This window comes from Copadichromis virginalis, linkage group LG18 (assembly GCF_057382275.1).
Source record: "Copadichromis virginalis isolate Kocher_CV1m ecotype Utaka linkage group LG18, C_Virginalis_male_GT1.1, whole genome shotgun sequence".
NCBI lineage: Eukaryota > Metazoa > Chordata > Actinopteri > Cichliformes > Cichlidae > Copadichromis > Copadichromis virginalis.
In genome coordinates, this window is record NC_140635.1 from 18760079 (window position 1) to 18773175 (window position 13097).

General features: G+C 41.6%; 3 protein-coding genes across 3 annotated transcripts; 2 read left to right on the forward strand and 1 right to left on the reverse strand.

Annotated features, from left to right (window-relative positions):
- Window positions 1-619: 619 nt before the first annotated feature.
- Window positions 620-2289, forward strand: LOC146687663 (uncharacterized). The gene is made up of 3 exons (XM_085439824.1): window positions 620-1030; window positions 1128-1214; window positions 1312-2289. Exons 1-3 carry the CDS (start codon window positions 662-664, stop codon window positions 1390-1392), a joined length of 537 nt encoding a protein of 178 aa, XP_085295950.1. The 5' UTR covers window positions 620-661; the 3' UTR covers window positions 1393-2289.
- Window positions 2290-3257: 968 nt separating this feature from the next.
- igfbp1b (insulin-like growth factor binding protein 1b) lies at window positions 3258-4549 on the forward strand. The gene is made up of 4 exons (XM_085439170.1): window positions 3258-3685; window positions 3825-3967; window positions 4126-4254; window positions 4389-4549. Exons 1-4 carry the CDS (start codon window positions 3340-3342, stop codon window positions 4512-4514), a joined length of 744 nt encoding a protein of 247 aa, XP_085295296.1. The 5' UTR covers window positions 3258-3339; the 3' UTR covers window positions 4515-4549.
- A 940-nt stretch (window positions 4550-5489) lies between these two features.
- LOC146687665 (insulin-like growth factor-binding protein 3) lies at window positions 5490-10684 on the reverse strand. The gene is made up of 4 exons (XM_085439326.1): window positions 10204-10684; window positions 9311-9552; window positions 8420-8539; window positions 5490-6512 (listed from the first exon to the last, which is right to left on the reverse strand). Exons 1-4 carry the CDS (start codon window positions 10682-10684, stop codon window positions 6387-6389), a joined length of 969 nt encoding a protein of 322 aa, XP_085295452.1. The 3' UTR covers window positions 5490-6386.
- Window positions 10685-13097: the final 2413 nt, after the last annotated feature.

Here is a 13097-nt window from a genome sequence, read left to right on the forward strand (position 1 = left end):
ATCCACCCATTCACACACACATTCACACACTGGTGATGGCAAGCTACATTGTAGCCACAGCCACCCTGGGGCGCACGGACAGAGGCGAGGCTGCCGGATACTGGCGCCACCGGGCCCTCTGACCACCACCAGTAGGCAACGGGTAAAGTGTCTTGCCCAAGGACACAACGACCGAGGCTGTCCAAGCCAGGGCTCGAACCAGCAATCTTCCTATTACAAGGCGATTACACGGCGAACTTCCAACTCTTGAGCCACGATCGCCCCGTAAATGGTAAATGGTGCAAAATGGTGCAAAATTAACATTGCTGTCACAATAATAGTCACAATAAGCTGAGTGACTTTAAGCTGCATTGCTTTATTTTGCATGTATATTGTAAAATTAGGCAATGCAAGTAATTTTCTCATGCACCTGCAATGACCTGTCAAAACATCTGTGAAAAATGTTAAGCCTCTGCACCTGATTTCAATAATCAACTGATGACAAGGAGGCCACACTCACACCAGAGACTGCAGTATCTTTACTCTGGTTCCAAAAAGCTCAGCCATCCAGCTAAATGGACATTCAACAGCCAAATGTAAGCCTAATCTGTTATCACTATTCTTTGAATAAAGCAAATCAAATGATAAAAATGGTAAATGTCATGAGTAAATAGGCTTTTTGATGGAACAGAGACCTGGTCTGGAGCCCATCCAGGAAGAGTCAGAGCTTGAGGATGAAACTGAAGGGAACAGAACAAGAGAAGGAAATGAGGGCGATTTTCCATTTCAAGTAGGTGTGGAGGAAGAGGATGCGCTGGCAGAAGATGAGAGCGATAAAGATGACGATGCTGCTCAACTGAGGGTTCTGAGACCTGGGAGGCTGTCTCGTTCCCTGAGCCAGTTTTCAAACCATCCACACGAAGGAACCGAGAGCTTTTCCGTGTCTGATGTGAGCACGCTTTCTTTTCATCTACGTGGTGAAGCTACAACACCAGGACAGCCGAAATTTACAAATGTAAGGAGATCCAATAGCAGTAAGGTGAAAATAAAGGTAGGTGTTACTGAGTATTTACTATTTGCTTCTATTTAAATAAATAATAATAATTTTTAAAAATCTGAAAAAAAGACTAGTTTATTTTTGCTTCAAGGCCTCCAAGATTAAGTGGCAGAAACCGAGAAGATCTAAACAGCCAGTCCCGAAGCCAAGGAAACGCTCTAAGAAGAATTTAATAGCTGTGAGTATAATTTTAAGCAAAGCTGTCTTGACTTAAAAAAAAATATGGACCTTAATTAAATCTCTTTTCCACTAATGCCCTCTAACATATTTCAAAGGAGGAACCGTTTCCCCCCTGGCTAGCGGATCTGATGGTCAGCATCGAAGAGGCAACAACTCATCAGCTAGTGATTGAGTGACATCTCGTGAGGTGAACGTGAAACATTTGGGACACACCAACCTGGGACCTCATTCGTGACAAACTGAACGTTGAACAAATTCTGCCTAATGTGCCTTATTTAAGGAAGCCACTGACAAGAGAGTGAAGTCCATGTGCGGGCCCGTTTCGTTTGTTGTTATACGTGAATAAACAAAAGGCACGATAGCTGGTTTCATTACACAAGAGTTCAATGCTTAGAGAGAACATGATGTGTATATTTTGTGCAAGAGTTAATTGTGTCATTGTGTTATCTTCAGTTTGGTATTTGTGCTTCTATCCCGCTACTGTCTTCGCTGTATTTTTATTTTGTGTATCAATCCCTTTTTCAACCAGCACTTGCTGCTGTTAGGTTCAAGCTGAACCCGTTTACCGTTTCTTAAGTTACTAGATTTGGATGCCAGTGAAGAATGTAACACGAAGAACCAAAGCTCTCTTCAGCAAGCATAGCAACGTCAAAGCTGACCCCTCCCCTGCTGTGTGGGAGCAACATGGCTGGTGCACTTTAGTGTACCGTCAGTCAGAGTTGACTCAAAATAAATCAATAAAATTTATTTTTCTATTTTTTATGAAAAGAAAGTGTTTTCACCCAACCTATGTAAGCTAAAGTAAATCTGCATTAAAATACATATTAAAGTTTCAGTTCATGCACATGCAAACGTAGTAACGCCGTGGTCCTTTTCTTACATCATGATTATGTTATTAAATTAGTAAAATGTGTGCGATTCACGCATAGTCTGCAGTACTTTAAAGAGGCGCTAATGCAGACTTCTTTTATATACTGCTGGGTGTACACATTTCTAGCAATTTAAAGGTATAAAGGTTTCATTTAAAAGCATATTTTTCTCTAGTTAAGATTAAAAAAAAATTAAGATATTCAAAGACAACATATTTTACTTTCCTATTAAATGCAAAATGTACACACACAATGTGCTCATTTTTGTTATTTCTCATTGTGCCCATATCCTCACATTCATCAGCATTTTATCTCTTTAACTTCATATTTTTATCCCGGGACTGTACACATAGTTTTGTTATTAAGACCTGTGTTTTTAGTAATTGGTCCTGATGACTGTATCTGTTTCCATGGTGAATAATTATTAAATTAAAAAAAGCAATTAAAAGTTTGCAGGGTAAAAGCAAGTTCTTCAGTGAATGAAAAGCACGGGATCACTGCCTATTGAAATTTGTGTCACACATCGTATGACTAAAGGTATGTGGCATTTGACTTAGGTATTTATGACAAATATTACAGCAAGGAAACGGCCATTTACTGCCATCTTTTCCCAGATAAATGTGTCGTTTCACCATTTCTGGGTTATGCAAGGCAGACTGGGTTATCACACAGGTCGATAAACAAGGTGGAGGACCTTGTTTGTTTGCATGTGTGATAAGAGGAACCTTCACCAACAAGACTAAAAGGACAAATAGGACTTTTTTCTGTCAAAACAGTGTCAGCACCTAACCTGTCAGAATTACTTCACAAGATAAAGTTTTGACAACACCCATAAGACAGTTTTTAACATTAACAAGCCATTGTAGCAAAGCCTAGAGCTCCTTGGATCACGTGATGCTCTCTCTTAAAGACGTTATTCACTATTCATCATTGTACTGAATTTCAGCAGCACTGTTCAGTTGTTTTCATAACTCTAAAGTTAAAGAAAGATGACTAATGCACGTCAAAAGTTGTTTTGATGTGCATTCCAGCGTCAATATTGACAAATGACCTCAAACTACGCAAGGCAAGCGGGGTCATCCACCTTTTACAGCAGCTTTGTGAAAAATATTTTATATCTGTGCTGAGTCAATTATTAACCCTTCTGGAGGCCAAAGCTTTCATATAAATACTGCCAGTTCAGAGAAGACTTGTTAGAAGAAACTGACAGTTTTAAACAACGTCTAAAAAGCTAAAGAATTTCATCAGAAGGAAATGTTTGGATTAAGCGAGAAGCTGACGTTTGTGGCAGCGGCGGCTCTGGTTGTCTTGTCCGTAGTGAGGTCATCTCCGGTGGTGGGGCCAGAGCCCATCCGCTGTGCCCCCTGTACTCAACAGAAGCTGAACGACTGCCCCGCCATCCCAGCAGACTGCAAGCAGGTGTTAAGGGAGCCAGGCTGTGGCTGCTGCATGGCCTGTGCGCTCGAGGAGGGGGCTTCCTGTGGAGTTCACACAGCCCACTGTGCTGAGGGTCTCCGCTGCACTCCCAGGCCTGGTGAAGCAAGACCACTGCACGCTCTGACCAGAGGACAAGGAATCTGCACTGTAGACCTCCGCCAAGGTAGCCTGGCTGTTTCATATGTGCTCATATTGATATTCATTAATTAAAAAAAGTTCACAGCATTGAAATTACATCTTTAGTGCAACCCCATTCCATTTCATGTGCCATGTATGCTCTCTGTTTTCTAAAAATTCTACAGAGGAAGATGGAGGAGTCCCTGACCATGGCTCGTTGCAGCACATTCTGGGACTTAACCTTCCCTTTGATCACCAAGATTTTGCTGAAGGCCAGGAGAGTCTCAAGGCTAAGGTCAATGCCATACGCAACAAACTGGTGCAACAGGTGAGGGGAAAAATAAACAATCCGACTAACTGGTTATTCAAAGTAATTCATCTCTCTTTCCACAAGAGGGAGTAGATGGCTCTGAGGGGGTGTAGATAATTTGCTGGTGCATTTGTGTTTAGGAGACTGTAGCTCTCATTGTTTCTCTTCCTACACAGGGTCCATGTCACACTGAACTGCACGAAGCACTGGACACGATAGCCACCTCTCAGCAGAGGTTAGGAGAGAAGTTCACAACTTTCTACCTTCCCAACTGTGATAAGCATGGCTTCTACAAGGCCAAGCAGGTGAGAATTTAACTTTTTGTTTGTTTTTTCAGAAATTTCACCATAACAAAATGAATTTTGACTCCCAAAAGGGATTTATTATAAAATAATGAGTGATTTATTTGTGAGAGATGCCATTTTTATTTCCTTTTCAGTGCGAGTCATCTCTCGTTGGACCACCCGCTCGCTGCTGGTGCGTCTCGTCTTGGAATGGGAAGAGGCTCCTAGGATCGAGCGACTTGGTCGGTGACTCAGAGTGCCATCAAGAAGTTACTCACTGAAGGATGGACTCTGTTGTCACTCAAAAACCAACTTTCACACACACAAAGGCACACACATTAACAGCAACAGGAGGTCAGCCGCCTGATGAGCCGGCTCTCCTTTGCAAAAATGAAACTGTGAAAACTTATTTGAGTGGAGGAAATTTCCTCCCATCTTATTTACGTGGTGTATGTATGATCAACTTATTTATTCGCTGCCTGTATATTCTTACAAGCATTAACCATTTGTCATTTTTAGATCTTTTATATGTTTGCCTGTTTTATTTTTTTCAGTTGTAAATATAGGGCGACACTGTATACATTTGTGTTTCTGACTAAATAACTCCATTGCTCAAAACCACAGGTCCATTACGGTGCCAAGCCCATTTGAGAGACTTCAGGATAAATTTTTGTTTAATTCATTCATAACTAGAGCTGTGCACGGCAGCAAACAACACAGCAGCTCATTCATTCATTCTGTTGACATTGTCTGAATGTATCTCCATTGGCGTTTCCTCAATGGGTATTGGGTGAAATGCTTAAAGTGCCACAAGTATGTGCATGGTGGCCTAGCACAAACATATCAGTGCTCTTCCAAGCCACGCTGAGGTTTGGGATGGGTTGTTCATCATTCGTCTACCTCTGCTGGTCTCTGCAGGTCCACAGTTTGAGCAGAGGATTTCTGAGACCTCTTCTCAGCTACATCTTCTCACATTAGGGACTTTATTTGACCTTTTCTTTATCTGACTACCTACTCTAGTATTTATTATCATTCACTTGTGTTTAAAGATTTGTTTGTTGTTGTAGCTATGTGCAGTAGATCCAGTTTCAACTGAATGCTAATTGCCCTGGAATGCTGCTTTTTCCATTATTGGGTTTGTTGTATATACTCTAATTCTGTGGATGTGCATCTTAATAAAATCTTATTTTATCACAAAGGAGTTTTGTTTTGTGTCTATCTACAAAACATTAAAAACAACAATACTTGGGTAACTTTATACTGCCTTTATTAAGTAAAAATAGACTTCTGAGGGTTGCATTGTACATGCAAACAGCATATTTAAACTGACCACTTAATCCAAGACAAGTGCTAAAAAAATATCACTGGCTACACAGAGACTGGAGATAACTGTAAGGACCCCTTATCTCTTATATTCAGCTTATGCAAAGCGACAACAAAACAAACAAACAAACAAAAAAACCCACACACGCACACACAGTACAGATCATGAAACAAAATCTCTTTTTCCGTGGCGTGAGACCCAGAGTAAAAAATAACTTTCTATGCGCTGTGTTGTCTGAGCTGCACGGTCCCAACCAACTCCCTACTTGGAGCAGGAAGCAACCGGAATAATGGAATTCATACAAATAGGAGTTCATACTTAAATCACTGCATGCTTACTTATTCAAATATACATACATTGTCAAGACAAAACACAATGGCTTTATAACAAATCACAAGCATACAAATAATGATTACAAATCACAAGCATTTACACATATGCAATGCCATTTAATTGTGCGTAAATGAAGAGCTCTCTTATCACTGCTTGTGACATGTCTTTGTGCTTTAAAATCAGAATAAGGCCTCTGAGATAGTTTCTTTAGGTGTAACATTATTCCAAAAGGTGTCCGGGTTGAATCTGAGACAAACAGGTTATGAAGAATCCATCCATGTACAGAGGCTACAGGCTTTTTCTGCCCGGTACTCTTCTGCTGCGCTCTGTGCTGTGCCTCAGAAAAAGGTCCCACAGGCAACAGTTAGAAATAGCAAACATCCATATATCGGCTGAGCCATCTCTTGACCTCTCTTCCAATATCCTCGGTTTCTTCATTTGTTTACAGTTCTTGCCGTTCAATCTCAGCCTCCCTCCCTCCCATCCTGCTCTGCTCCTATTGGCTGTCAGAGTTGTAGTACTGGGTATCTCCTCGCTCCCTCCTATCAAGACCTGGCAGAGGCTGCCCATATTTGTCCACACACCAACAGTAGCCTCGCTTTCTGCCTTTGGAAGGACGGCACTGAAAGTGAAGGAGAGAACAAGGTGAAGCGAGGGAAGACCGGTGGGGGGAGGTGGGAAAGCTGAATGTACAAATCCGGTTGAATATGAAGCATTATGGATAACAGGCCACTTTAGTCAATGAAGCAGAAAAGCATAGTTAAGAGTCATTAATGGTCAGATTGTGCTGAGCCTTTGCTATCCAACACGCTGTGGTATTTTGAGCTGCTTTTATGGTCTACCTCCTGTTACACACACATATAGAGACCTTTAAGGTAAACAGAAACCTGGTAAAATATTTGCTTAGTCCCGTTTGTGAACAACTGTGAACCAAGATCTATTTTCAGAAGCTGGTGGCCAGTACGAATCATCTGTTGCTGATTATACCCCACAGCTCCAAATTATGGGTAGGCCTACTACAAATGACTTACAGAGTCTGTGGAGCTACCCAAGGGCTGTTATTTTACTGCCAATTTTACTAAAGGTCAACCTCCACTCTAGTTAAACATACAGCCATTCATTTCAAGGGCTAAAGCAACACTTGCTGCTGCACAGAAGAGACTGGTCACGCGGGGAGACATCCTTACTCAGTGAGGTCTGATCTTAGGTGGAGAGTTTCATAAACAGTCTTTATCATGATGAATGAAAAATTCTTAGTGAACCATAAATTTTGGCGGCAAGTTAAAAAAAAACAAAAAAACGCAGGCTGTCTATTGGGGAAACAAATACATTAATCAATTTATTTATTTATTTTTATAAATGCATCTTCTTCAACACCAAAATCATTATTGGGTAGTTTGTTATGTTCCCTCTAAGAGGCATTTACTGTTAATAATCATTGTAACAAGAGCTGTTTTCCCTTAGAGTCATCCGAGTGTTCAAATTCAACTGAACACCACAACATCTCTGCCACTCCTTCAGTGCCTAAAGGCTTAGCGCGGTGCAGAAGGTCCGTTCTGCATAAACAAAGACAATGAGCCTGGCGTTGTAAGGCTGGTTATGAGATGATTGCAGGTCAATAAGAACACTTCTATTAAGCGGGAGGGACTGCTATGTAATAGGGGAAGCTGCCTCTGTGATGCAGTGGTGCGGGAGCCCTAAGTGCCTCCATATGAATGCGTCAGAACCACTCATTTATTACAACCCGATCGTGGGTGAACCATGTGAGCGTTGGGATGGCTTCGGCTCTATTTCTGTGTCTGCCTCTCAAAAGTCCAGCAATTATGGGGCAAGCACATGGGGTGCCGGCGGCCACCTTGACGTCTGTCTCCCTGGGAGGGTTTCCGTTAAATGGCCATCGTCCCTGCCGTCAACCCCGCTGGGGTTTGGTCCCTGTGGTTCCAGTTTCCAGAGCCAGTGGCTAGGGTATACCTCACTGGTGTGGTGGTGCAATGATGAGGCTCTAATAACTACCAATGAATACATGAGGACAGCAACAAATCTGTAATTGGGCTGCAGGAGACCTTAAGTTTGAGTCATTCGTCTTGTAATCATTATGAATGTACTCCGCAAATGCTGATTTCCTTTTTACAGCATTTTGATTCCGTAACCAAGTTTGCATTAAGCAGATCATGAAATAATGCACAGCCCTTCGTGTCCACTGAATAAGGATGCACTAAGCCAATGATTCTCAAACTGCTGGGCAGGTCCCACTAGGGGGGCAATGAGCCACTGGTGATGGGCACAAACAACTAGGAGAAACTAAGAAGACTGACTGTGATGTGTTTGCTGATGAAACTGCACTGACATTTTTTTAAAAGTAAAATTCATCTTGAATTCTTTTAGATTGTTAAATGTCGATAAACACTGTAGGGTGTGGGGTGCAAGCATTCTTTTGGCTTTTGTACTGAGGCCTGCCAGAAAAAGCTTGAGAACCACTGCACTACTAAAACACTCAAATATCAAATTATTAGGTATACTTTTTCTCACCTGCTTTTTCTTATAGAAGCCCTTCTTATCACAGTTTGGTATGCGGAAACCTCGGGGGTTGAGAATGTTGGAGATCTTGAGGTTGCTGAGAATGCTCTCAATCTCTCTTCGGCAGGGACCCTGTGAATGAGGGAAGACATCACCAGTTTTTAGTACCTTCCTTTAACATCAGAAATTCTATAGTTTCATTTTGAAGACAGATAAAAAGCGAATAAAGCGTTTATACTTCCTCATTAGCAATGCCATTTGGCAGTGGGTTTTTGACATTAATGTTTTGGTGAATTAACACTTTAATAAAGCTGACTCACGCTGCCTTGCTGTAATACCTAAACAATGGTGGCTGCAATATGAAAGAGGTGGCAGATGAGGAATGAATTCATCTGGCTTGTGAAGGTTTAGCAGTTTGCCAAAGCTGCTTAGAAGTCTTACACAAAGACTGGGGGGGCTAAAGTGAATTCAAACAGCTCAAAGACAGAGTCAAAAGGCTTGTCCTCAAGTCCAAGTACTCAAGTCACTAATCAGAACAGCCAGTCAAAGCCCATTACTACAGTGTGCTCACTTCTCGGGCCAAAGAGAAGCTCAAAATAGCAGCAGGGCTTCCCAACAGGCACTCACATAAGCCAATCCATCATTCGCTGGCTCTCAGTATAGCCGGCACGCGGACGCCTTGTGGCCAAACAACCGCCTGACCCAGGTCAGCCGCAGGGCTATGGCACCCGCTTGCTGCCATGCCATTCTACTGGCTCACAATCTCTGCCAAACGTCAGCACCGCTACCCAAAGCATTTCATCACCCGCAGGGGGAAAAAAACACCAAAGCACAGAGGAAGAAGAGAAAAACATTCCTCCAGTGTGCTCTGAAGACAGAAAAAATATTGGTTGTGGTACTTACATACTCAGGCTCCCGCTTGGTCTCTAGAGAGTTTTGTTGATCTGTGACGAGTGGTCCCGGTAGCTCCCCCGTTTTAAAGAACTGGGTTCTTCTCTGTTGTTCCCGTCTCAGGATGTCTGGGGGGATGAAAGGGTGAAGTGGAGGCTTAAATGGTCCAATAGGTCTGTGGGTGCTGTATGTAGTGGTCTGAACACCCGAATCAGTGGAATTGCGCTCTTCATCCTGAGTATCAGCATTCTCTGCTAAAAAATTGTGAAAATAAAAATGTGTTTATAAACAAACATAGCAGAGTGTTAATTTCACATTTTTTCAACAGGCTAGGGTTCAGGGGAGGGACATGGGTATTGTGTGCTTTAAAAGCATCTTCTGAAAAACTTTAGAAAACCTTGACTTCCAGTAAAAAAAAAAAAAAAAAAAAGCCCACCTTTTTTGTTTTTTTAATTTGATTTCATTCAAAAGTACAAACTAGAAACCATGCAACCTTGAAGATGCAGGCTAGGCTTTAACATTTATCTGACCTGAATTCTTTACAATGAATTCAGGGAGGGTTCAAATCTTCCCTCTGCGGCACAAAGAGGCACTTCTTCTTTCCACAATCGAAATCTCTCCAGTGCGCACTGCTTAAAGCCTTATCCACCACCTTCGTTCCTCTGATGTAAAGACGTTTTAAACACATCAAAGTGTTTTCACATATTAGCTGGATTTTTATTGCTAAAAGAAAAAAAGTTTTCTCTTTTTATACAACATCTGGTAATTCTTACATTGCCCGACGACCACTGGCAAAGATTTACCAGTTCTTCTGCAACTACCGAAATTGTGGTCATTAACCAGTGATACGTAAGGTGTCTAAAAGAGCGCACTTTGAGGCATAAACACTCACGCTGATGAATTACCTGGTAGCTCATTGACTGGCACTGTTGGTCTGGTAGTTTGTCGCTTGTTAGTAGCGTTTGCACAAATACCCCGTCCCTCCAGCAGAGCCTGCAGAGGTTTCGTTTCACCGGGTTGATGTTGACAAATCAGGCCGGAGCCACATCTCCCGGTGTACACGCCGCACGGCTGGCCGAAACTCAGCGCGCAAGTCATGCAGCAGCCGCAGCCCGGTTCGCGGACCTTCTCCGAGCAGTCCTTGGGTAAAGGTTTGCACAGAAGCCGTGCAGCAAGATCACATGGTTCGCATCTGATAACAGGTCCGAACGCACCTGACCTCCAGGTGAACGTTGCCAGGACAAAAGTCATGCAAAGTGCGCGAAAACAGGAATCCATGGTGCTGTGTCTGAGAGCGAATGAAGTGAGGAGGTGCGCTGTCCTGCCGTGGGGACTTTTCACTGGGCAGCTTCTCTCCCATTCACATAAAGACAGCGGACAAAACATCTCAATATATAGACCCCAATGACCGTAGTCACACCCCCGAATAGCTTGTGGTGTGCTGCTGAATTGCGTCTACTCCGTTATTCCTTCAAGACATCAGAGAAATATGCTGGGGTTTTGCTGAAAAGCAAGGCAAGATTTAAGGTGTGGCTCTTTAAGACAGATATTAAATAACATTAAAAAGGAAAAAAAGAAAATCACAGGCCAAGGCATTTATTTCCTTCACCCTCTCACTCATGACTTTTAAGTGAACAATGTAGTTGAGATCTTTAAAAAAATGGAATAATCAAAATGTAATCAAGAGCATTAGAAGCACGGTACTAATGATGTTCCACAAAAATAAATTAAATACTAATCAAACACATACATATTTGCAGTTTACTGACGGTGCATATAAAGTCTTAAGTCCCCACACGAGAGGAAACTCAGCAATCGGCTATGTTCGCCTTAATCCATAGGGGGAGCCAGTTGTCATGTGTGTCAAGCATTATTATTACAATGTGCCTCTTCGACTTTTACAGTAATTCATCAACACTTACTACTAAACGCTATTTAACATTGAAAAGCCAGAATCATTTGTTTCTTTCCGTTCTTTTACGTGGTAAAAGGTCACATGGCTGCACTTAACGTTTTGTTCCAGTAGACCAAAGGTGTCCAATAGGGTGATCCAAATCCTTTGTAAATAATTTAAAGGCCTACATTATAAACAATCAAACAGTTACAAATTTTAGTATATTATTTGATATATTATTATGTATTATTAAATTATTATTTATGCAAACAGTACACCCTGAGGTCTAAAATATTAAAGAATAACCAAAATCAGTGGTGGCATATATATATATATTTGTCTCTCTGTTTTTAATTTCGTTTTATACTTCACAGACTACACAGACTAGATGTATATGCTGTGTGCGCATTAGCTGCACATTGACCATATTCATTTATCAAATACTGCTCAATGATGAACTTCCTTGTGCAGATAATGCATAATAATTCACATCCACTGATTTCATTCACTTATCAGTAGAGTTGCATGTCCAAGGCTGATTTTGGGTACAGCAAAGACCTGACATGACCAGAACCTTTCTTCTGTGAGCCACTAGTGCCAAACACTGCACCATAGTGCTTTCCCCACACTATACATCGTCTTTAGAAATATTATGAATAACAGTAAACTTATCATTTTTTTTTAACTTGTTGTTTTGCCTCTATTTGCATGAAGTAAAACATTCCATAAATATAATTAAGGATCCCATCTGCTATTTGGTGTTATTGTGTCATGCAAAAAGTCTACCTTGTGTACCTGCTCCTCACACGTACAGCCATGTATTTGTCTCTTGACTTGTTTGTATGGGCGACATAGCTGGTTCCGTCCCGGTCATTTGTCTCTGCTACAAAGCAGTCCTTAAAATAAGGATGCATACCACACATGTAAGTGAGAAAATTCCTGAGTAATTACATCTGTGGTGTTTTTAGGTCCGCTATTGGTTACAGATGAGAGAGCAAATACCATAGCAGAAATTGTCCAAAATACCTCAACAGAATAACAGCAGCAGAGTTGAGGTGTACAGTTCAGGGTTTTTGTTTTTTTTTTTGTATTTTTTACATTTCTAAGAAGTCAGTGTCAAATCCATTGCCAACCAGCCCTGCCATTTGTTAACAGACAGGCCTACAGCAGAGCAGTGCTCTCTGGAATGCAAAACATTTGGTTCATATGCTGAAAAAAGAAAAAGCTTGCTGATTTTCTGCCCTTTCCTCTACTCATAGCTCTTTGAAAGGGGGTCTCTCAGCCACCTGTGCATATTCAGCATAGCAGAGGAGACTAAGAGTAATGTACTGGAGGAATGTCGTCTCGCAGAGCAGCCTCTCAATAAAGAGGGAGTGTGAAGAATGTACGTTTGCACACACAGGATATTACTGTACATGTGTTTAACATAACCTGCTGTCAGAGGCAACTATGGCCAGCTGCAACAGCTTGTCAAATGGTACTATGGAGCAATTTTCCACTGTTTTAAGACGATTTGGACAAATCAGATACACTTGCTTGAAGACCTCAGACTGGGCTGCACTAGCTCCAGCAACCCGACTGTAGCTCACATTAGCCATAATGCCCCACTTCCCACAGGTAAATATAATCTATAATAAAATAAGTAGGTTTTATTTCACTTTAAAACCTTTACATAAGTTATACCAAAATTTTCTCCACAGCTATTTTCATAATTCTTCTTGTGATTATCTCTGGCATTTTAACACAGCAGCTCTTTTAGTAGCTTAAAGGATGTAAGGAAGTAAAAGCAAAGGAATGTGCAGTACCAACATTCATAGATAAATAAATCACGTACTGTAATCAGATGGATATCTGCAAAACATGCCTGAGTTAGCCCAGAAGAACAATGTAAGAGAGAGTGTGTGT

Bases quoted from the DNA above. Each gene is read 5' to 3' on its own strand.
- LOC146687663 (XM_085439824.1), top strand. From the start codon at position 662: ATGGAACAGAGACCTGGTCTGGAGCCCATCCAGGAAGAGTCAGAGCTT. The intron at 1,031-1,127 runs GTAGGTGTTACT...TTTTGCTTCAAG, and splicing joins GCAGTAAGGTGAAAATAAAG to GCCTCCAAGATTAAGTGGCA. The intron at 1,215-1,311 runs GTGAGTATAATT...CATATTTCAAAG, and splicing joins CTAAGAAGAATTTAATAGCT to GAGGAACCGTTTCCCCCCTG.
- igfbp1b (XM_085439170.1), top strand. From the start codon at position 3,340: ATGTTTGGATTAAGCGAGAAGCTGACGTTTGTGGCAGCGGCGGCTCTG. The intron at 3,686-3,824 runs GTAGCCTGGCTG...AAAATTCTACAG, and splicing joins CACTGTAGACCTCCGCCAAG to AGGAAGATGGAGGAGTCCCT. The intron at 3,968-4,125 runs GTGAGGGGAAAA...CTTCCTACACAG, and splicing joins GCAACAAACTGGTGCAACAG to GGTCCATGTCACACTGAACT.
- LOC146687665 (XM_085439326.1), bottom strand. From the start codon at position 10,684: ATGTTTTGTCCGCTGTCTTTATGTGAATGGGAGAGAAGCTGCCCAGTG. The intron at 9,553-10,203 runs GTAATTCATCAG...ACAATTTTTTAG, and splicing joins GCCAGTCAATGAGCTACCAG to CAGAGAATGCTGATACTCAG. The intron at 6,513-8,419 runs GTGAGAAAAAGT...CTTCACTTTCAG, and splicing joins GCTTCTATAAGAAAAAGCAG to TGCCGTCCTTCCAAAGGCAG.